A 24,146-nucleotide genomic window follows, 5' to 3' on the forward strand; every position below is an offset into this window, starting at 1 on the left:
TCTCAAGGAATACAAGGAATCGCTTGTAGAATCAATTAAAGGAGTTGCTATGAATTATATGGATTATAATAGAATGCCTGCCACGGAGGATCTTCATCATCGTATACGCGTAAATTTCGAGGAAATTTATCTCTTGGCTCGCGATGATCTTCGACGTACAATACCCCACGAAAATCTTGGTTATTTGTATCAATTATTTGGAGAATTATTCCATAATTGTTACAATTATTTAGATAAATTCGCGGGAGGGGCTTACAGAATGCCCTCATATTGAAAAAACCATACACATATGATTTTATGTAACTGATTTGTAAAATGGAACCTACGATTTTATGAAATATAAAAAAAAAAGATAAAATTTAAACCCTATGTTTAATTATTTATTACAAAAACCCTCAACATCTTTTCAGGTATAAAAAAGACGGAAGGCAAAAAACATTTTTGATCTTTAAATAAAAAAAAAACCTTTTAAAAGGAAACAACATGCAATAAAAGAGAGAGAGAGAGAGAGAGAAAAACATAGTCAAAAAAAAAGGAGACATCGTTGAGAATTTTTCCAACGGTCTTCCATAGAAAGGGAAAATTTATTAGCCTAAAAAAACCTGTAAAAAAAAAGCATTCATTTACTGCGCCATTCATGCCAGGGCATTGCGCAATCCTCCATCTAAAAAAAAAATAATGGGTCAGTTTCCCTTAACACGTGAACGACATTCCATTGCATAACAATGGAATGCGTTCAGGCGTTTTGGGACCTGCCCGCATTCCTTGCCACCCACCCACCACCCCACTTCCTGTCGAACAATGACATTTTTTGGGGACCCTCACCCCAGGGGGCCCTAGAGCGGCGACGTCCTCCTCAAAGGACAATGGGGAAAACGTGTTCGGACACGTCTGGAAAAAGGGGGGAAGGGGGGCGATTCCTGGAAGAAAATTCGCCAATCGTGCCCACTTACTACTCGCAGCTCTTCTGGACTCGTTTTTAGTTTAAATTTTGGCTGGTACTAGCGACCGCCTCTTGGTCGTTCTTTGGGTCTTCTCTTTTTTCTTCATTCGCGATTTTATTCGTTGGACGTTGTTTTTTTATTAGGTGAGCGGGGGTTCTACAATCCCGTGCATAGTGCCCCGGTTTGGCACATCTGTAGCAAACGTTATCGTTGGTGTTAGGTTTCGCCACCCGTTTGTCTGACTGTTTCCCCCCTCGGTACTCAGGTTTGTTCTTTTCGTTTCGGACTATACGTTTCTGTCCGTCGGATTTTGTGGAGTTTGTGAACCTGATGTTCATTGCTCTCATATCAGCCTCAATCGCGTCATCATCGATTGATTCGATCCTTCGAATCTTCCCTTGCCCTTGAGACTGTTTTGGTTTTGCATGCAGCCTCCGTAGCTGTTCGAAATCCTCGGTTTCTTTTATTTTCGACTCGATCGTGCCCGCGAGTCCGACGGCCTCGTCAAAAGATGCTGGAGTCAGGGGAAACATCATACTCTTGATGTCTCTTCTGAGTCCGGCGAGAAAGGCTTCCCTCATATTTAATTTAATACCGTGGATCGTGATCCCGTAATCTGCCGTCGGATCCGTGTCAAGTCGACTTTGTGCTTTTAATTGCAGAGCCCTGAATCGCGCTTCGTAATCTGTGACCGATTCTCCGTATTGTTGATACAGACGCGACATTTTTCCCAGAATTTGACGTAGGTTTTCCCTAGTTCCGAATGATAAGCGAAGCTTTGTGACAAGGTCATCGAGCGAGTTTATGCTTGTTAGCGCGCTTTCTACCGCCAATCTTGCTTTCGGACCGAATTTTGGCAGGCACTGGTGCAGAAAATTTAGCTCATCTCCCGGCCTCAAAAGTCTTCGTGACATATTCAGGCTGGTGATGAATCTCTCTACATCATCCCCTACCTCATATTTCGGCAATGGTCTTATTGCATTCCTCACTCGTTGATCTTCTCCGTAGCCGTGATCTGCCCATGGATTGTATCCCAAGCCCAATCCGTGAGCTTGTGGTGCGTGACCTGAGAAAGCTCCCTGTCCTACATTCCCGTCTTCGAAGGTATTTTGAGGGACCGTATTCGGTCCTCCGAGACCGAAATTGGCCCTTCCAAATCTCGCACTCAATTCCGACATAGGGCTTCCGGGTACCCTTTCCGGTCTACCGATTCCATTGCCCCTGTGAAATTGTTGTCCCAACTCTTGTCTCCCCATCGCGTAATTCATTCCTAGCATAGGGCTAAATGGTCCTAATCCCAAATCCGATCGATTATTTCTGTAGGGCGGACCCATCTGTCCCATTTCTGGTCTAATGTTCCCTGGTATTGGGGAACTGAACGCGAAAGGTTGGGGAATACCGACTGATGTTGGTGCGACCGTACTTGCTGTTATTCTCGACTGTAAGGTTGTGAATGTGGTTGTCGTGTTTGCTACGCATGATATTGCCGTCGGATTACTTGTTGTCGTCTCGCGGTTGACCGGTTCCGTCGGTCCTCCCGTGGTGGTTTCGTTTGACGCGCCGTCCATGTCTATTGTATTTAATTCTGTGTGTGTTAAATATGGTCGCGAGTCTCGGTTCCGTCGGTCGCGTCGTTGGGTCCGACTGGCCAAAGATCGCGGTGTGCGAATAGGAGGAATTTTTAAGCTTGTTCAGTACTTACGCGAGTCCCATGACGATTGTCAGTAGTCCGATATTCATCCTGTTGTCCCGGATCTCGTTTGTTGTCTCTGCTAATGATGATTTTATTTTTCAGGTTTGGCGCTGAGTTGTCTCCGGTACCGCTGTTGGCGAGTTGTCCTGTCCCAAATTTCTCCTGCTGCTCCTGGCTTGGCGTTGGGTTGTTCCTGGTGTTGGTGTCAAGCGTTGTCACTGCTATACTTCCCGTCTCGGCTATCGGTCTGCGTTGTCGGTTTAATTTTCTTCTGGTGTTGGTTGGGGTTCTGTGTTTTTATTTATTAATCTCCTTCCTTCGTCGACCGTCGGCTCCGTACGCGTAATTCGGTGTGTTCCCACTTCTTGTGTCACATAACTCTTCTGCACTATCTCCTGATGAGTGCCTAAACTAGTTGGGCGCCAATGTGACGTTTGAGGTTTGGCTACCCCCTCTTTTGGTGCAATGGCTAGCCAAACTGATTCGTATTATTCCCAGTGTACTCACTAAGGGGTTATATATATATATTTAAGGATGCTACTAGCGGTTACTAGTAGCTGGTGTATATATATATCCCCTCTTGGGACTGATGGTGATGGGACACTCCTGTGTCTTGTCCCCTTCTGCTGGGCCGTCGTGCCCCGTCCGGCTAGATCTCGGTGAGCCCTTCGGGTTCACTCTTCTAGGAGGGGTGTCTTGGTGACGGGTTGGGAACAACACTTAATAATCTCACTCGCGGAATGTATTAAATGTATATATATATATATTTGATCTTAATGGTATACACTCCTTGCGCGAGTGGGTCGGTATCGCGTTATTAGGTGGTTATGAGTTGGACTTGGAGCGCGGTTACGAGCAGTGGAAGACCCTGTCTGGTCTGCTCCTGGAAGGTATCTGTCTCTCTGCGAGTTTCTAAATCTCCTCCAAGTCCAAATCGCTGATCTAAGCAGTTCCACGGCTTTTTGCACCAATATTGTCTTGTGTCATCATTGACGTAAGACTCATACAGTCACACAGTATACTGGACGTGCTAAAAGCCCTGAAACTGCTTTATTTGATCCCTGCTGTGGCGTCATTTGGGTGCTGACAATGGTCTAAACATCCGTTGGATTGTTCAGTCCCTTGTCCAAATGGCGTTGCAGGGAGCAAACCGATCCTCCAAACACTGGGGCAGCTGACCACAGCGTCTCCAAGACATCGTGGGACTGCTGACCCATGTCTGGGCATCGATTTTCAAAAACGACGCATTGGCGGAGGCCAATACGTCACACCGCAATAAAAAAAGGTAGTTCTCTGGTCAAGGTGATAGCGGCTGTTCATGTTGTCTGAGATAAAAAAAACGAATGGATTATTATTCAGTAGATCTGCGGCTATCGTCCCTACCAAATATAATCAATTTCATTAAAAACAAAAAAAAATATCGAACTTCAAAAAAAAAATCACGAAAATCTCGTTCTTTTTCGTTACAAATCGTATAAAAAAAATATGAAGATATTGTCGAAAATAAACAATTGTGGTAGGGACGATAACTATAAATGAGTAGAAGAACATATGTAAATTTTAAAGCAATCGGTGGAATATTTTTTCTTGTAGGACCTTGACCGTTTCAGAAAATGATGATTCGAGAAAAACGCGTTTAAAGTTTAAAGCCTGGTAGACAATCGCTTAGGACACGTCGGCGACTATGTCCTGTAACTTATCAAATACTATGAATTTCGGTATGAATTTTTCACAGCATGTTATCAATAGGTTTTACTGTCGAAATATATAAAAAAAAAAACGATTTTTGGAAGTGATCACATGAGAGTAAACCCTTAACCCAGAGCGAATAATTTAAACGAATTGACTCACCATTAAATCTAGGCGTACACGCCTGCCCTATCCCTTCATTCTCGATTTAACCAACTATTCACAGATGACTTTAACTCTTACACCTTATCGCTTCGATTCGCAGATCGCGACTGATCGAGCCCGTCGATGTGATCTGATGGGGAACAACCGGGAGTCTCCGCCCTATTTCCCGAGGTCCCCCCGAAATTTTCCGAAGGGCACCGAGTAGTGTCACCCTCTCTAGCCTAATTATTTCAACCTCAGTCCTAGCTCTCCCTTTTACCGACCGGGTTCTTAATAGGTGATTGCTCCCTGATAATTCTAGGGTTTTGGCGCTTCCTGCGGGTTGATTCTCTAATTATATAAATCCTAACAGCCTGACAATTCGTCAGAGACAGGGACTGTACCTGCTTCGATCGACTTTCCACCAAAAAACTAAAACGTAATCAATTAATCCCCCTAAAATCCGCTTATTGGAGCGCCGGTATTTCAGCCGGGTTTATTCAAATGCCCGTAAGATTAACTAAGGGTGAACCCCACAAAAACTACCGCATGACTCGTATTTTGGCCCTTCTTCGCGATAATTTTTGGGGGCCCACAAAACTCATACTTGGGTCGGTAAAGGCAAGTAAACTCCTTAATTAACCACCCGAGGGTGGAGGAGAAGATATTCTAATGCTTATGGACCCACAACAATCATCGTACGTGACATTATAAATAATTAACAAAACCGACCTTTCGGAAATGTAAAAAAATTATTAAAACAATGAATAATTGAAGAGTGACTTCATCTCATGTTATTTCCGTCAACTCATTTGCGATGAAAATTCCCCCGTCTTCACCAAACACTCCACGTCAACATTTTAATGACTAATAATTATTTCTTTATTGTTTTCCATTTGAAAATATTTATTTCATCAGAAAAATCTGGACTTAATCGATAACATTCAATCGAACGAACATTTCACGTGCCAGATATTGTCATTATCGTTATGTTTGGACAATTAATGACATATTTGTCCGTTTAAAAAGTTAATGACATACAACAACCCGTGGGGAAGGGGCAGTGTTTCAGTCATATAAATACGGCTAAAGTTCTTTGTTGTAATTATAATTGTGAAAGCCATTGCGGAGTATTTACGATAGTTCAAGATGAAGTCCTTGGAGTTGATCGTCACCAGTGTCCTGATACTCCACATCCTGAAACCTTCTGATGGCATATTCCAACCTAGCAGACAGCGTAAGAATGATCTATTGTACAAATTGTTACTGACGTTGTTGCCCTAATTTGTGTAGGGTTACTTTAAAAAGATAAAAACAGTTCATTCCTATGAAAAAATATAAGCCGTCATGGGACCCCTGGCAGATGTGAAACATCGTATGTGTACAAGTAATATGCATAGAAGATGATATTATTACAGGAATTAAATATAGCCTAATGGAAGAATGAAGTATTACGAATTTCTTACAGAAAATGGTAACTTTATTTAATAAACATTTATTTATATGTGATATAAAAGTTCGATATTATTATCAAGTGGCCACACTTTAAATATTTTCATCCGTGACTTCAGTAATAGTTGTATTCGATGTTTCCTCTGCCGGTATCACTGTGACGATTGGTCGATGATAACTAAAGTATTTTACAAAAGTATTGGATGAAACATCATCAAGATATCTCACAAATACAGCATCTATTTTTGTTCCATAACAAATAATATAAACACATATTTATATTGTAACCGTGGCCGGGGAATTAAATATATCAATTCCCGGTGAAGATACGATGTTGAGGGAATAAACGGGTAATTTATGAGTTCAATACTTTACTGGGGGAGGGACCTGAAATGTTAAAGGGGGGGGAGGTGAATAATTACTCGGGCGGGATCAGATAGCTAAATACCATATATATTTTAATAAATGATTGGATGTTTAAAGGTAACAGTTCTCATAATGTAATTCCAGGCCTTTTCTTAAAAATTAATCAAGGGTGGGGGGTAAGGCCAGCCAGCGTGCGACACACCGGTAAATAATAATACTCAGGAAAAGAATATAAAGAAAAGAAACAAAAGAAAGGGGGGAAGTTGAATAATCACAAAGAGGGGAGAAGTTAGGGGCACGATTGAAAAGTCACTTAAAAAATAGGGGGATTATCATTACACTTAACAATATTCCTACACAATTAAACTGATAATTATTACATTCGGAGGCTCACCGTTGGGGGAGGGGGAATATCATTACAGGGGTTTCGGGGATATTTTTTGGGGCGGGAAAGGTACTGAAGGGTATTCACGGGAATAACGGCTACTCCAATCGTCCCAAGAAAACACGGGGAACTCCTCCGGCAATTGTTCCACCAGAGCCGTTCCTCCCTGGTCGTCACTCCCGGGTCCTCCTCCGCAATCAACTCTCCCAAAATCGCTCCAATGATCTCCTCAAATCTTCTCCTCAGAATATTCTCCAAACACAGTGTCTTCCGCACGGGGCAGCTGTATAACGAGTGATGGCTTCTTCATCCTCGTTGTTCTTCTTCCCCGATTATTGGCGATAATCGGGGTCAGTCGGGGACACTCGTTATCGGTGTCTTCGTCCTAGTTGTTAGTTGTTCCGGGATTTCGCTCTCATCCGGGGTCACGTGGTGAGTGACGTCTGGGGGGGGGGTTTCTTCTCTTCTGCAGCGATGGTGTTTCGGCAGGCGTGAGTGTGTAGGGACGGGGGGGGGCAAGGGGAAGGAATGTTTTGGGAGTGGGAACCAACGATGGCAGGTTTGATAACCTCGTCTATTCCTTTGCTTATGCTACTTAGATCTAATAAAAGTTATTATTAGGGGGCAGGGGGGGGGCTAACAAAAAAAGGGTCTCGTTACAATATTTATAAAAAATATAAATATGTTAATCAAATCTAAGATAAAAATTAAAATGGTCTGGTACTATTCGATTAATAAAGTCTTACGCAACATTCATAGTATGCCTTGTGTTTCAATGATCAGGGTGGCGTCCAGTTTCAATAAGAATATGCTGTGATCCCTGCGATGGTTGTTGGGAACTGAAATATTAAAAAAAAATATGATATTAAAATACACAAAAAAAAGAAAAAAAGTTTTAAGTGTGGCTTCAATATACTCATGAACTCAAATCTTATTTAATTATTGCCATATATGACCAAAGATTTGCAAATATAAATTTTATTAATAAGTTTTTCCATATTAATTGCTTCATAAATAATAAAATAATAATTGATTGAAGATAATATCAATATAATTTATATAAATTATTAATATGATTAATGTTGGATATGGAAAATTGCAATCGTATTTTGTATTTAAATATCAGTTTCAATTTTCAGAGCCGCGCAATAAAATAATTATTTTTATTTAGCGTGAATCCTTACCTTTAAAGTGCTGGGCACATCTATTTCATAGAAGGGATTGAGGATGAATACTCAAATAAACTCTCACAGAATTGTACGATATTGAATGTATTTTAGACCATATAACTATAAGTATAACAATAATGATTATTTATGTAACTAAACAGTAACACATCAAGTTGAATTTGATCTTTCTACAAGATATTCGCGAAATATGAGTGATAGAATAATGAATTAACCCAAATATTACCACAATAGCCTGATTAGGGTTACTCACTTTTTCAGCTGCTGACACACTCCAATCGGAACACTAGTTTTAGATTTATATAACTGTTCTTTTAATTTTCCTTCTTGCAATATTTTGTATTTGTTTGTTTTTGTATGAGTCCTGTCTCTTGATTTTGCACTGCAACCGTAACGCGTAATTTTGCAACCCGTCAAACGGTACCGCACGAGATCATTCGGTTCAAAAACTAACCGCAGGAATAATCACTACGAAGATGTGCGTATTTGTGATTATTTTTCCCGATACTTGAAACGAAAGATAAACGCCGGGCAGAATTATGGACTGATTCCGGAATCAGGTATCTCAAGTTTCAAGGAATTCGCCCCTTGGTGTGATCGTTCGCGATGCTAGGACAAGACAGATTTTTAATTTTGACTAGGATCGGAAATGCGTTTGCGGTCAATGGCCGTGTGCGGATGGTTCGAGGTTGACTTCGCACTATTTGGGCTTTGCTCATCGCATTCAGTGGATGAGGCCAATGTCCGAAGTTGGGAAATCGAAGTATTTTGCTTGCTCGACTTCGCTAGACATTGTTTAAATATTTAATTTTTAAGAAATAAAATATTATCAAACACAACATTAATATGAATATAATTAATTAAATATAAAAATATAATAATTACATTTATGGACACTTGAAAAATACGATCTACTCACTGATGACTTGGTAGTATGCCATAGTGTAGTTTCACTTTCTTCGCACAAGGTTGATCACTTTGATCTTCTGAGTTATCACTATCACACATATTTTATTGTCAAAAATTAAAATGAAAAATTAAATAAAACGCAGGTTATGTGTACCGTAGTAAACAACAACGTCGAACTGAGTGAGAAGCCACACCGTACACTCTACTACACATAATATATATAGGCATACCTTAGTATAGCGTGGCGATTCATCGCCACGCCAACGATTCGGTTTAGAAGTGAGCCTATAGATGTTTCACATCAAACAGATACAAATGACTTCAACACTAAATTCACTACTTAAGACTCCATACAATTAACAATCTTCAAGCACTTAATCACACTCTTAAATGCACAACACACAAACGTCTGAGTATACGTCTATCGTCTAAAAGGCGTCTAACGTCTAACGCTGCTCACTAACGACTCTGACCCTGTCCCTCTTCGTAACCCTGGACTGAGCCCTAATCACGTCACGTGGTCCTAGCATCCGTGGATCACGCTGGCTGTAGCGATCTCCGCACCCCACATCTGTGGGTCTCATAAACCAACAAAATATGACCCTCTAAGTGCATCTATAGTAGAGGCTTGCATTCATGTACCAATCCATGTCTATTTGCGGGGTTTCGCCACGCTTAACACCTACGCTAAAACTAGTACATAAACTTATAGGCCTAGACTCTCTTAATAAAATAAGAAGAACATCTGTCCATAATATTTGACAGATTATCATTCTTAAACTGGGAATTTTCTCTAAATGATTTCCGATACTACATTCGTCGCTCTGAAAATGTTCATAAATTATCTTTCAGTTTGGAACGTAATATCGAACCTTGAGTATCTCCACAAGAGCGATCATCCTTGCGGTCCTCCGGAAGTCCTAATCCCGATGTTGAAAGGCAAAGACCCGGTGAAACCTTCTCAACTCGGAATGTTGATGGTCCACATGAACAGCCTAGACATAACCGATCCCCCGAACCTGGATTCGATCTTCGATTCCCTCAAAAATCTGATGGGTCAGGTAAGGACACCCTCCGACGTATTTGCTTACAACGCGTGGAAGTCCCGACTAGAAGTCTACGTGTCAACCATCAACGCCCACTACGACCGCTTCACGACCCTCCGGAAGGACCAGGGGCCCGTTAATGTTGACGACTGGATGGCCCTGGCTACCGACATCGAGGAGACCATGCCCTCCAACCTGACCGCCTTCCGCGCAGAACTTCTGAACCGCCGAAATCAACCAGGGGACCCTCCCCTTCTGACGGACCTCGTCCACTCGAGCGCCGTAAGTACAAATACCCTGTCACCAATCGATTATCTAATGCGAGATATCGATACTATTCTTTTCTGTTGCTGTTTGCAGCGCGTGATGACCACTCGCTGCACGGATGCCTTCGCCATGAATGGGTTTTTCAATCTGCTTTCGAACCTGGTGTTTATGACACAGTTGAAGGCTACGGTTCCCCAAATTTTTGCGTCATTACTGCGAAACTGTAGTGGCACTGGTGAGTTACTAACACACCAGCGTATGCCGAGTTGAAGCGATGAATAATCACGCCCAGATGAGATTGGCTGATGTAAAAAATATGTGTATAAAATTTATGCACGACAGAAGTGAAACTTCTTAGCCACAGATTGTTGAAAAATTTTGTCTAAATTTTTTGTGATAATTTTCGGAAATTTTTCTTGAGCCACGCAGAAAAATTTCAGAACATTTTGCCATTGAACATTCGGGGAAATCTCCTGGAGAAGACAATTGGAATAGTCAATTTCTGTTCCATATTTCTCTGAATATGAACAGAAAACAAGGAAATTGCTGTCAATGCATTTTTTAATTCGGGGAACAGTGACACCGAAGCCCATTTAGGACAAAAAATCGGGAAATTTACGATTTCATTGGAAAATCAAGGAAATTGATCTCCAATATTCATATTAGAGTATATATTTAAATAAATTACGAAATTCTCATTTTCGTACCGCTTAAAATTCGGGAATTTTACTACAAAAAGCATTTGATGCCACTTGATTGGTAATTCCCAGTGAACTATCCCGATATTAATAAAAAGGTTTTATTAGTATTGTTCATCATATTAACGAAATGAGTCATTTTCTTACTCCGAATCTATCGCGATTTCGTTTCTCTCGGATGTCTCTTTCAGTCCGACCGCCCCACCACGCGCACCATCCCCTCCCTTTTCCTGTCGCTTTTTCGTTACATACGATATTGGATTTACAGCCCAACGAGCGCAAAGAAGTTTCACTTCAAACATCAGGTCATGGTCCGGTTAGTCAGGTCGCGAAATGTCAGGTGCTTGTCTGGTGTGTAACGTCACTGCTAAAACTTGGCCTTATTAGGTCCCTTTGGGCCCCCGGTCCTGATCAGGGTCATTTGGGCCCCCGGATCTGATCAGGTTCGCTGGGTCAGGGACTGATCACGTTCATTGGGCCTGGACCTGACCAGGTTCATTGCGTATTGACCTGATCAGATTCGTTTCAAACGTATTTCGAAGGGAATGAGTCCCATTTTTAGCCCATAACTCTTCTCCTCAATTTTAAAACTAATTTTTTTTTGGGCCCGTAGTCAGGAAAAATAACCTGAATAGGCTGGCCATCCAGCACAAATACGGATACCTACAAATTGTGAGAGGTCTGAACGACGCCCTAACATTTCTCCCCGAGAGTTTGGTCCCATGTTATTCATCCAATGAGGGCCCTATTCGAAGTAATATAGCTGTTTACAATTAATCAGGTTAATGTCTGGTGAAGAATACTAGACATTTTCATGATTAACGGGTTCACAGGTCAGGATTACTATGAGCTAGAGATCTCAGAGCAACTCACAGTTCAACAATTTCCGGATCGTGAGGGCCACAAGAGCTGTTCAGCAGCTCAGCAGGCCCAATCGCTGACGATTCAGTCCCCGCGTGACGTTTGTAACGGCACTTTATATAATTGCGAATATTCTGAGTGGCTAGAGGCGTGTCGACTGGTGAGTTAATTATGGAAAATTAATTAATTAATTGATGGGAGCAACAATTGGAAATGTCAATATGTCGGATTGCGATGGGGGTGATTAATTTGATGGGATTGACTGATCATTAGGAGAATATTACGAAGCGGTATGAGTGGATTAAATCAGCACATGGAAATTATGGTGAAATTTTGGAGGAATGTCCTGGTGGGAGTATTTTTTACTATAGAAAGGAGAGGAATCCTCTCATAGGTCATTGTGTTTGCAAGTGTCAGGAGAATGTTAATCACATAAGTGTTACACCAGCCATGACGGATAAAGCGGATATGTGAGTATATAATATAATAATTGTTGTAAAAAATATAATAATTATTGTCAAAATATACAATAATTATTTTTTAAAAAAAGTAGATAATATACTTCACTTTTATTGCCGCTAAACGGTCCTTATTAGTCCAGAAGTTTAATCAGCCTTTCGGTCATTTTACAGATGATAATATAATAATTATGGTAAAAATACATTGATTATTATTATTAAAAATAACCCCATCATTATTAATACATTCGTAAATTTTTTTCTCTTCCCAAGGGTTGTAACTGGTTTTCGATTTGTTTTTGAAAACGGAGTTCTTTACCTACAAGCGAAACAAGGAAAGTTGCTTCCTGGTGAGAAAATTGATCCTACAACGGTAGAGTGGATTCCCTTACCAAAGAATCCAGAGTTGGTACCGTTGAATTCCCAAAACAGCAATTTTCATATCGGTGACGTAATGGCCGACATGAGTGCCGCGCCAGTTGGTGAGTATTTTGTATATTCGGGCCCATTCGTTGGACCCATCCAATCTCCCAAGTTTCTTGAATCACAAAACTTTGTACAACACTGTCGACGCTGATTATTGGGTACAGCACAAGATGAAAAAATGTATCATGTGGTGAGGGTTGCACTCCGGGCCTATTTTCATAAGACCTTAACTACTCTATTTTTATGGGTTTCGTCTCAGAATACTCGTCAAATTTTACCAGTAGATGGTAATGGTGGCGTGATCCGGTCTGCCACTCTCGATCGGTATACAGGTGCCTCAGTCGCCGACGTACCGCCGGAATTAAAGCATATACAATGTGATCGCTTAATAGAAGAAAAGTTGATAATTTTATTTGAATCAACGAAAGGGATCTAGATACATTTGGCTAGACATCGACGGAATTAACACTTTAATTAATCCGCTTGCTATCGAGGCGCCATCGAGTGATCTCTTAGGGAGGCCATTGCCCTCTACTGGCTTGCCTGAGTACCAGCAACACTCAACTCAGTGTCATCTACTGCCATAAACCCCCCATTTTGGATTCTAATAGGCAATCACTGAGCCCCCATAAACACCCGCCCCCTAAAGGTTCTGCTATTACCAATGTCTGCATACAGCCCGCCGTACCTACCATTACCGTCGGCAGTGACATGGCCGAGGTTCGGCCATCACTAACGACAGTCGGTTATACCTATCGACCCCCCTCTCAAACTGATTCGCTTCACTTTACGATTTTAGGAATTTCATTCGTCGAAAGCAACAATAGCTTCTACCTTCAGATGTATGTGCGGCCGTATGTGTTCTATCAAAGCATATACGGGAGCAACACTCGCGCGGTTCGTCCTGTCCATCGAAAGTAAGTTTATATGACACATTTAATGTCCATTGATTTCCGTTGAGTTGTCCACATTAAGCACTTCATTCTCCGAATTCTAGTCAGCCCGAGACATATGTCAAATTTCAATTGTCTAATCGAGGGGATAAGACAGGAGGATCAGTGTTACCATTGCTGAATGCTAAAGCTGCTGAGACTGACCCACCAGTACTATTGGGGGGCCTTGGAATTGCATACGATACCAGATTTGGGGGGATAATTTCGCCGCAAATTAAGGGCTTTGATTACAATGGTATATTTCAGAAAATTGAGGATGGAACACTTTAAATATAAGATGTACGCAAATATTCTACAATTGCGATAGTGATTGATTAAATAAATAAATATTTTCTTCAAGCAAATGAATCGTCTTAAACTATTATTCTATGATTTTTCCTTGCCAGCGATACGAGGGGCCTGCCATGGGCCTTATAGGCAACGATGGGCCTTATAAGCTCCAATGGGCCTTATAAACTGCAATTGGCCTTTCAAGATGCATTGGGCCTTATAGGCTGCATTGGGCCTTATAAGGTGTGATGTGTCTTACAGGTTGCGGTGGGTATTATAGACTGCAATGGGCCTTATCAGTTGAACTTGGCCTTATAGCCTGTAATGGGCCTTATATGCTGCGATGGGCCTGATAGACTGATTTAATGAGAAAAATCCTTATCTTCTAAATTTATAAATTATTTTATAATTCTTTTCTCCCCCATCTGTATCTTCACTTCCAATACAACCCCTCACTCCGCCATTTTATTATTCCCTCCCCTCTATCATCTCCCAAATCCGGAATCGCCCACTACCGTCTTGACATCGATATTTCCCCTCGCAAAGACTTCACATCCTCCCACGACTGCGAGAATAAAAAATGAAATGACCAAAAATCGATAAATAATTATCTCGCTATCGATTTCGATTATTATCGGCCATAAAATCATCAGTCATTGAGCTACGTGAAAATCACCGCTCGAGTCGGCACATTCTCGGCAGGCCAACGGTTGAAATACAGACGTATCGTACATATCGAACCTCAAATCCAGAATTCTATTTGTGATTGACGATTCGCGGAGATTATTTGGTATTCCAATATCGTTCGATAGATACGTTACATTCTATTTTACGTAATGGTGAAGGGACAAATGGAGGCCGAGAGATGATTGGGGTCACACTGGAGGACGGGTCCTATTGATAAAGCGAATAACTCTTGACATGTCATAAGCGAAACATTAACAAATTATCATTAGCCTCTTCAAGGTCAATAATAATCATCAAATCACAGGAGAAGATACAGATTAATTAGTTCTCCATGCGACCTGATCCCACGAAAGGGGCCTCACACGTGCCTTTTAGAAGGTGATAGAAAATACTTTAGTTTCTCTTGGAGAAAAGTCCCTATGGAACACGTTCAGGACAGACCATCAGCACCAGATCAACGCAGACCCTCGGGGTGACATCGACTTGATCGTAAAAAATTAAAACATTAAACACCAAATTATTTTCGTAAAAAATCATAAAATTGAACACAAAATGACGTCAATTATTTTCAATCACTCCACGACACTCAATTGCAAATCCATCGACAACAATCATCGTACGTGACATTATAAATAATTAACAAAACCGACTATCGTAAATGTACAAAAAATTATTAAAACAACAACTAATTGAAGAGTGACTTCATCTCGTGTTATTTCCGTCAATTTATTAGCGATGAAAATTCCCCCGTCTTTACCAAGATTCATCGTCAACATTTTAATGACTACTAATTATTTCATCATTCTTTTCCATTTGAAAATATTTATTCCACCAGAAAATTCTGAGTTTCACTGATGACATTCAATCAAACGAACATTTCATGTGCCAGATATTGTCATTATCGTTATGTTTAGACAATTAATGGCATATTCGTTCATTCATAGATTAAAATAAAAATCAATTACACACACATCATCGCTTGGGGCCGGGGAGGGGGAGGCGTGTTTCAGTCATATAAGTGTAGCTGAAGTACTTTGTTCTAGTTATAATAGTGAAAGCCATTGTGACGTAATTACGCTAGGTCAAGATGAAGTCGTTGGAGTTGATCATCACCGGTGTCCTGATACTGCGCATCCTGAACCCTTCTGATGGTATAGTCGCAACTAGCAGACAGCGTAAGAATGATCTAATGTACAAATTGTTAATGACGTTGATGCCCTAATTTCCGTAAGGTGACTTTAAAAAGATAAAAACAGTTTGTTTCTACGAAAAAGGTATAAATGATTTTACCACTAAATTCACTATTTAAGACACTTACCACAATTAACAATCTTCAAGCACACTCTTAAATGTACAACACACAACGTCTGAGTTTAAGTTTATCGTCTAAAAGGCGTCTAACGTCTAACGCTGCTCACTAACGACTCTGACCCTGTCCCTCTTTTCAACCTTGGACTGGGCCCTAATCGCGTCACGTAGTCCTAGCATCTCTGGATCACGCTGGCTGTAGCGATCTCCGCATCCCACATCTGTATCTCTCATAAACCAAAAAAATATGACCCCCTAAGTGCTTCTATAGTAGAAGCTTGCATTCATATACCAATCCATGTCTATTTGCGGGGTTTCTCCACGCATACCACCTGCGCTAAATCTACTATATAAACTTATAGTCCTAGACTCTTTTAATAAAATACGAAGAACATCTGTCTATAATATTTGCCAGATTATCATGCTTAAACTGGAAATTTCCCCATAATTATTTCCGAGACAACATTTGTCGCTCTCAAAATGTTCGTCAATTATCTTTCAGTTTTGTTAGTAACATCGAACCTTGAGTTGCTCCAAAAGAGCGATCATCCCTGCGGCCCTCCGGAAGTCCTAATCCCCATGATGAGAGGCGAAGACCCCGTGAAACCTTCTCGACTCTCACTGATGATGATCGCCATGAAGTCGATAGACACAACCAATTCAGCAGATCTTACTCCGATGTTCAATTCGATAAACAATCTGATGGAACAGGTAGTGACATCCTCCGACAGAGCTGCTTACACCGCGTGGAAGACCCGACTAGAAGGCTACGTGTCAACCATCAACGCCCACTACGACCGTTTCACGACCCTCCGGAACGACCAGGGGCCCGTTAATGTTGACGACTGGATGGCCCTGGCTACCGACATCGAGGTTACCATGCGCTCCAACCTGACCGCGTTCCGCGCGGAACTTCTCCGTCCGCTCATGCGCCGTAAGTACAAATACCCTGATACCAATCGATGATCCAATGAGAGATATCGATATCATCCCTTACCGTTTCTGTTTGTAGCGCGTGGAGATCAGTCGCTGGCCGGATGCCTTCGCCATGAATGGGTTTTTCAATCTGTTTTCGAATATGGTGTTCACTACACAGCTGAAGGCTACGGTTCCCCAGGTTTTTGCATCATTACTGCGAAACTGTAGTGGTACTGGTGAGTTACTAACAAATCAGCATATGCAGAGCTGAGGCGATGAATAATCAGGTCCAGATGAGATTGGCTGATGTAAAACATCAGGTCATGGTCTGATTTATCATGTCACCAAATCTCAGGTGCTTGTCTCGTGAGTTTATCATCAAGACGGGAAGTTTATATAGCGTTCCCCATTTCTTGTGACGTCAAAGGAAATCGTTGGATAGGATTTTGGATGAGGTAGGAAGGGGAACAGGATAATTCTCCATATGATTTTTGCAAGAAAAATTACTGAAAAAATGGATAGTCCAGACCGGGCACTGTCCAAATTGGGCCTTATCAGGACCATTTGCCCCCCCTCACCACTGTAGCGCTAGCTACATCACAATACTGTCAGAGTGAGACGATACTTCTATCTCACTCCCGGTGTTATTGTCTTCCGATGGTGCGATGAAATTCCTCACCGGATTATCCCCGCGCCCGGCAAAATCACCCGCCGAAATCCGGTAAATCGAACGTTCCAGGGACAGTAATATTTCGCCTCTGACACGCGACACTTCATATGTTTAATATTATACTTAATTATTGAATTAATAAACAACGAGTTATATTTTTATAATCGAATGTTTACATTTATTGTAGTGCAGAACTCCAGTTCCGCTACACCCCCGGACCTGAAGAGGTTCATTCCGCCGGGAACTGATCAGGTTCGCTGGGCCAGGAACTGATCAGGTCCAATTTGGGTCCCCCGAACCTGAGCAGGTTCATTGGGCCCACTGGACCTGATCAGGCCGATTCGGGCCCCTGCACCTGATCAGGCCTATTTGGGCCCACCGGACCTGATCGGATTCATTTCGGGCCTCGGACCTGAACAGGTTCATTGGGCCCACTGGACCTGATCAGGCCAATTCGGGCCCCCCGCACCTGATCAGGCCTATTTGGGCCCACCTGACCTGATCGGATTCATTTCGGGCCTCGGACCTGAGCAGGTTCATCGAGACCAGACCTGAGTGGGTTCATTGGGCTTGGATTCGATCAGGTTCATTTCAAACGTATTACGAAGGAAATGAGTCCCATTTTTAGTCGATAACTCTTCTTCTCAATTTTGAAACATTTTTTTTTTGGGCCCGCAGTCAGGAGAGATAACCTGGCTAGGCTAGTCATCGAACAAAAAGAGGGATATCTAGAAATTGTGAGTGGTCTGAGAATCGCCCTAACGTTTCTCCCCGAGATTTTGATCCCATGGCGTTTACCCTATGAGAGCCTTATTCGAGGTAATGTAGCTGTTTACAATTAATCAGGTTAATGTCGGGTGATTAATTCTAGACATTTTCATGATGAACGGGTTCACAGGTCAGGATTACTATGAGCTAGCGAATTCAGGGCAACTCACAGTTCAACAATTTCTGGATCCTGAAGGCCACAGGAGCTGTTCAGCAGCTCAGCAGGCCCACTTGCTGACGATCCAGTCCCAGAGTGACGTTTGTAACGGCACTTTATATGATTGCAAATATTCCGAGTGGCTAGAGGTCTGTCGACTGGTGAGTTAATGATGGAAAATTAATTAATTAATCAATTAGTGGGTGCAACAATTGGAAATGTCAATATGTCGGATTGCGATGGTAGTGATTAATATGATGGGATTGTCTGATCATTAGGAGAATATCAACAAGCGGTATGTGTGGTTTAAATCAGCACATGGAAATTATGGTGAGATTTTGGAGGAATGTCCTGGTGGGAGAATTTTTACCTATAGTAGGGAGAGGAATCCTCTCATAGGTCATTGTGTTTGCAAATGTAAGGAGAATGTTAATTACATAAGTGTTACACCAGCTATGACCAATCGACAAGCTGATATGTGAGTTTATAATATAATAATTCTCATAAAAAATATACCAATTATTGTTAAAATATACAATAATTATTATAACAAAACAGATGATAATATACGTGATTTTTATTGCCGCTAGACGGTTCTCATTAGTCCAGACGATCATACAAATGATCATATAATAATTATTGTCAAAATACACTAATTATGATTATTAATAATTACCCCATCATCATTGATACATTCGTATAATTTTTTTTTCTTTTCAAGGGTTCTAACTGGTTTTCGATTTGTTTTTGAAAACCGGACTCTTTATCTACAAGCGAAACAAGGAAAGTTGCTTTCTCGTGAGAGGATTGATCCTGCATCGGAAGAGTGGGTTCCCCTACCAAAGAATCCACAGTTGGTACCGTTAAATTCCCAAAACAGCAATTTTCATCTCGGTGATGTAATGGTCACCTTGAGGTTCATCGCGGTTGGTGAGTATTTTGTATATTCGGGTCTATTCGTTGGGCCCATGCAATCCCCCAAGTTTCTTGAATCACAAAACTTTGTGCAACACTGTCGACGGTCCTTATTGGGTACAGAAAAAGATGAAAAAATGTATCATGTGGTGAGGGTTGCACGCGGCGGCTGTTCTCATAAGCCTTTTGCTACTTTGTTTTCATGGGTTTCGTCTCCGAATACTTGTCAAATTTTACCAGCAGATGCTAATGGTGGAGTGATCCGGTCTGCCACTCTCGATCGGTATACAGGTGCTTTAGTCGCCGGCGTACCGCCGGAGTTGAGGGATATACAATGTAAACGCTTAACAGAATAAAAGTCAATGATTTCATTTCAATCAACGAAAGGAATCTAGACACATTTGGCTAGACATCGACGGAATTAACACTGTAATTAATTCGCTTGATATCGAGTCACTATCGAGTGATCTGTTAAGGAGGCCATTGCCATCTACTGGCCTGCCTGAGTACCACCAACACTCACCTCAGTGTCATCTACTGCCATAAACCTTCCATTTTGGATTCGAATCGGTAATCACTGAGCCCCCATAAACACCCGCGCCATAAAAGTTATCCTATTACCACTGTCGGCCGTACCTACCATTACCGTCGGCAGTGACCCGGCCGAGGGTCGGTCATCCCTATCGACACCTCTCTCAAACTGATTCACTTTACTTTACGATTTTAGGAATGTCATTAGTCCATGACAACAATGGCTTCTACCTTCAGATTTTTGAGGTTGCGTATTGGTACACTGGAGGCGTCTTTGGGTACCCCCGCGAGGTTGCTCCGCCCCATCGAGAGTAAGTTTATATGACACATTTAATGTCCATTCATTTCCGTTGATTTGTCTTCTTTAACCACTTTATTCTCCGAATTTTAGTGACCCCGGAACATATGTCAAATTTCAATTGTCTAAACCAGTGATAAATGCAAAAGCTGCTGAGGCTGACCCACCAGCACTATTGGGGGGCTTTGGAATTGCATACGATAGAACATTAGGGGGGATTTCACCGCGACTTAACGGCTTTGAATACCGTAATATATTTTCGCAAATTGAAAATGCAAAATTCTAAATATAAGATGTATCCAAATATTGTACAATTGCGATAGTGATTGATTAAATAAATAAATATTTTCTTCAAGCAAATGAATCGTCTTAAACTATTATTCTATCATTTTTTTCGCCGGCGATACGAGGGGCCTGAAGGGGCCTGCCATGGGCCTTATAGGCTACGATGGGTCTTATCAGCTGCATTGGGCCTTATAGCCTGCAATGGGCCTCATAGGCTGCCATTCCATTCCATGATATAAATTCCTGAGGTATATCTCTTGCTGGATCGAAAGCAGGGATGTCTAGAAGAGGAGAAATGAGTGATTCTTTTGTTTTTTTGTCTTTCAAGTGATGCAGTGGTTGTTTCATCGAGTCGACTCTTTGATAGTTCATCTTTCACATCCGTCAAAACCTGTTGGACCTTTACAACACTTGCAAAATGCCCTAGTAGGGCCATCAGTAATTATGGTGAGGAGTTCGCAATTTTTTCGCTCCTTCCACAAAGTCATGTAAATAATCTGTCACTCGTAGTGGCTTTCCTTTTCCATAGTATAGGACAACGACGAATGGAGTACAATCATAATCTTTGTGGTACAATTTGGCTGAAATCGGCCACAGTTGCTCAGTGGATGAATGGTACATTGCAGCTCCAGTAATATGGTCGAGAATTTTTATGATGTCTTCAGAATGGACCTACGAATTTATCCGTTTAGCCAAGCCAGTCTCAATTTCCAAGTAAACGTAAACGTAATAGATTCTTACAACTGATAATTGATTTTGAGTCGACTCGATGATTAAATCCTAGTAATTGACTTGCTGTCTTGGGTAAATTTTTATACCCTTCTGAAGTGAAAATGGTGAGGATATCAGTGATCACTTGTAAATAAATATGACCAATGTGATCGGTTACCAGTTTCCGAATTTTTACGGCAATATTCCGTGATGATTTTTCTTCAAAGAGGTTAGTCTCATTCGCAAGAGAACTGTTTCCATGATAGAAAACTTCAAGTTCTAAGGGATCAGTAATCTCGATCACGCCATTCGAAGCCTCCTCTTGAGTACTGGATTTGGAAATCTGGATAGCATTATTAAAGTGAACGAATTATTCATCATTTTTGGAGCTTCAAAGGACCATCCAGCTCTTGGCTCTCCTTCATTACAATCAACTAACGAAGTTGCACTCTCACTCCCGACATATTCTCTAAATTGCACTTTATCGACACTTAATTCACTGTCACTTGGTGCCGGTGAATCTTCAATGTCACTGTCAACTTCACTATTTACCCGATCACATTTATTAGTTAATTTATCCGCAAAGTCTACATTTCCACATTCGTTATCAATACTGTTATCCTGCTTCTCCATTTTCCTCAGAAATCTGTGTTTTCTTACTCTTTTATAAGCATCCGAGCATCCCACCCCCCCAAAGGATTGTCTTGAAATTGGCAATGAGTGAGAGAGAAATATCTTTCCCCTCTCTCTTCCTCTCACTAGCGGAATGGAACGTCCGTCCGTGGAGAAGGGGAAGCACGCACACCGCTTACCCGCGGCACACGGACGTAGACCCGCGCAATGCTCGCGCCCCATTGGCCGTTTTTTTCACCCCCATATCTCGATAGGGGTGCGTCCGAGCGAAAAGTGGAAAAGGACTTTTCGGTTCCAAATCACCCCCCAAACATGCCGGTGCACCCCCAACAAAGTCTTATAAATGACCCTGTATGTTTTCGTATTTTTTATAAGAGAGTGTTTGTTCCCATTTTGTTTTAGTTGTAGGTAAAACAGCGATAAGTTTTTAAAGAGTCTGGTTTGGTTTTTTTTGTCAGAATGTCTATTTAGAAATTTTAAGTGTCGGATATCGACGAATGTTCGGGTCACCCAATGTGGAACGCATTAAAGCGTGAACAGGGTCAGGAGTGCAGGAGTGTGATCCTGAGTGTGAATGCACTCATTGTTTAGGACAAAGATTGCCTTAGTTTTATAAGTGCGACCTTTGTGCAATTAGTTTTAAGAGAGGGACATAAACGACAGAAACAACTGGGTTTTTGGAAGAGAGATCGATGGAGACTCAGTTTGTCGCGAGATTTCGAAGGAGTGACACCGAGCACATCACAAACTCATTTTTACGTTTCTTTTACATTCTTCTGCATAAGTTGTTTTTAATAAAGATAATTGTTATTTATAATTCGTAAAATACTCTAACCTGTGATCCTACAGTTGAAAATACAATCACACAAAAAATACCGCGTCGAGTGCTTTGGTCCGATTCGATGATTGCCCTGCATTGGATAAATACTCCTCCGCACAAACTCACAGTCTTCGTGGCAAACATAGTGTCGGGAATCTTGAAGAAATGTTCCAATGCAGAATGGAGACACGTGAGGACCAATGACAATCCAGCTGACCATATTTCCAGAGGATGTCTGCCAGAAGATTTCACCGAAGACATCAACTGAAAGACAGGACCTAAGTGGCTCAATTTAACAGAAGATAAATGGCCAGAAACAAAACTCATTATCCCTCCAGAAGTACCCGAGATGCGGAAGGTTTATTGCCTCTTGAGTACAACCCACAATAGGCTCCTGAGTAAATTTTCATGTATCGGAAAACTGAGGAGAGTCATGGCTCTCTTCCTACGCTTAGCAACCAAGAAGAAAGGTCCAATAACCGTAGATGAAATTCAAGACGCAAATGATCACATCATCAGATTGGTACGAGCGGAATATTTCAACGACGAATTGAGAATATTGAAGCAAGGAAATGAACTCCCACCCAAGCATAGATGGCTAGCAATGAGTCCATACCTAGATGCGAAAAGTTTGATAAGAGTAGGAGGCAGACTGAGAAACGCCAATATCAAATACTCGGAGAAACATCCTTTGATTTTGCCCAAACATCATCATGTCGTAGATTTATTGATACGTCGCGAACACCTAAGGACATATCATGCTGGTGCTCAAACCACTTTATATTCATTACGGAGAAACTATTGGATTCTTGATGCTCGTCAACGTGTTAGATACTGTTCTGTCGCAGAATTCGTCCCTCTCTTATTAAATTTATTCTTCTCGAAATATATTTTTCATTCATAATTTCCAAATATTAATGATCGAAACTTTTCCCACAATGTTACTTTCACGACCAAATCGTTTTATTGCGGATTTGGCTTAATTTTAGAAATTTCGTGTTCCTTCCATTAACGAAGGAATGTTCCCCCTTAAAATCTTTCTAACCTGCATTTATTACCATTGAAATATTTCTCTTCCAATGTTTTATTGCGGTCGGACTTTTCCGAAATGTTAATCCCGACACTCTAAATGGTTTTCCCTTTTGGAGTTTGTCCATCACTCTTAGACACAGACCACTACACCAATCTATAAGGTTGTAAAAATTTTCTATTCGGTGCGTCGTTTTTCTCAACGCATCAGTCTCTCAGTGCGTCTATGCCTCAGCGCATCAGTCCCTGTCTCTCCGTGCCTCGTGCAAATTTTGCTACAATTTCCTTATTGTTTGCTATCCTTTTTAAATTTCCATATTTCAACCTCATTACTAAAAGTGTATTATCTATTCCAATAAAGTGTTTGTAAAATAAATTAAATAAATTAAAAACAATTTGACAATATTCATTCACCTCCGCATTAACTCGACAGTGTGCGAGTGAACAGATACCTCATTCGTAATTGCACGCAATGCATCAGAGCTAAACCACCCCCTACTGACTACATTATGGGTAATCTACCTGCAGTCCGAGTAACAGAGGCTCGACCATGTTTGAATGTTGGTGTGGATTATTATGGACCCTTCTACTTAAAGGAGAAAAAACACCGCAACCGTAATAAAATAAAGGTCTGGGTCTCTGTCTTTGTATGTTTCGTGGTCAAAGCA

The 24,146-nt window shown here is 41.4% G+C and overlaps 3 protein-coding genes across 4 annotated transcripts; 2 read left to right on the top strand and 1 right to left on the bottom strand.

The window, feature by feature from the left end:
* The first annotated feature begins 3,949 nt into the window (after positions 1–3,949).
* Positions 3,950–13,813, top strand: LOC135169117 (uncharacterized). 2 transcript variants are annotated; one of them, XM_064133854.1, is made up of 10 exons: positions 3,950–4,768; positions 4,961–5,707; positions 9,622–10,097; positions 10,176–10,317; positions 11,394–11,534; positions 11,614–11,801; positions 11,915–12,111; positions 12,373–12,581; positions 13,325–13,442; positions 13,523–13,813. In XM_064133854.1, the coding sequence occupies exons 2-10, from the start codon at positions 5,620–5,622 to the stop codon at positions 13,746–13,748; spliced, it is 1,785 nt and encodes a 594-aa protein (XP_063989924.1). In that variant the 5' UTR covers positions 3,950–4,768; positions 4,961–5,619; the 3' UTR covers positions 13,749–13,813. The 2 variants fall into 2 exon arrangements, with proteins under 2 accessions (XP_063989924.1, XP_063989923.1); XM_064133853.1 differs by lacking the exon at positions 3,950–4,768 and having other exon boundaries at positions 4,845–5,707.
* A 4,129-nt stretch (positions 13,814–17,942) lies between these two features.
* LOC135169133 (uncharacterized) lies at positions 17,943–20,286 on the top strand. Its single transcript, XM_064133869.1, has 7 exons — positions 17,943–17,958; positions 18,010–18,150; positions 18,203–18,417; positions 18,535–18,734; positions 18,978–19,186; positions 19,899–20,013; positions 20,094–20,286. The coding sequence occupies exons 1-7, from the start codon at positions 17,943–17,945 to the stop codon at positions 20,284–20,286; spliced, it is 1,089 nt and encodes a 362-aa protein (XP_063989939.1).
* A 535-nt stretch (positions 20,287–20,821) lies between these two features.
* Positions 20,822–21,913, bottom strand: LOC135169200 (uncharacterized). Its single transcript, XM_064133959.1, has 2 exons — positions 21,027–21,913; positions 20,822–20,957 (listed from the first exon to the last, which is right to left on the bottom strand). The coding sequence occupies exon 1, from the start codon at positions 21,849–21,851 to the stop codon at positions 21,297–21,299; it is 555 nt and encodes a 184-aa protein (XP_063990029.1). The 5' UTR covers positions 21,852–21,913; the 3' UTR covers positions 20,822–20,957; positions 21,027–21,296.
* Positions 21,914–24,146: the final 2,233 nt, after the last annotated feature.

The sequence above is a fragment of the Diachasmimorpha longicaudata genome, chromosome 14 (assembly GCF_034640455.1).
Source record: "Diachasmimorpha longicaudata isolate KC_UGA_2023 chromosome 14, iyDiaLong2, whole genome shotgun sequence".
Lineage (NCBI taxonomy): Eukaryota > Metazoa > Arthropoda > Insecta > Hymenoptera > Braconidae > Diachasmimorpha > Diachasmimorpha longicaudata.

Bases quoted from the DNA above. Each gene is read 5' to 3' on its own strand.
- LOC135169200 (XM_064133959.1), bottom strand. From the start codon at position 21,851: ATGGGGCGCGAGCATTGCGCGGGTCTACGTCCGTGTGCCGCGGGTAAG.
- LOC135169133 (XM_064133869.1), top strand. The intron at 18,151-18,202 runs GTAATGTAGCTG...GATTAATTCTAG, and splicing joins CTATGAGAGCCTTATTCGAG to ACATTTTCATGATGAACGGG. The intron at 18,735-18,977 runs GTGAGTTTATAA...TTTCTTTTCAAG, and splicing joins ACCAATCGACAAGCTGATAT to GGTTCTAACTGGTTTTCGAT.
- LOC135169117 (XM_064133854.1), top strand. From the start codon at position 5,620: ATGAAGTCCTTGGAGTTGATCGTCACCAGTGTCCTGATACTCCACATC. The intron at 11,802-11,914 runs GTGAGTTAATTA...ACTGATCATTAG, and splicing joins GGCTAGAGGCGTGTCGACTG to GAGAATATTACGAAGCGGTA. The intron at 12,582-13,324 runs GTGAGTATTTTG...TTACGATTTTAG, and splicing joins CATGAGTGCCGCGCCAGTTG to GAATTTCATTCGTCGAAAGC.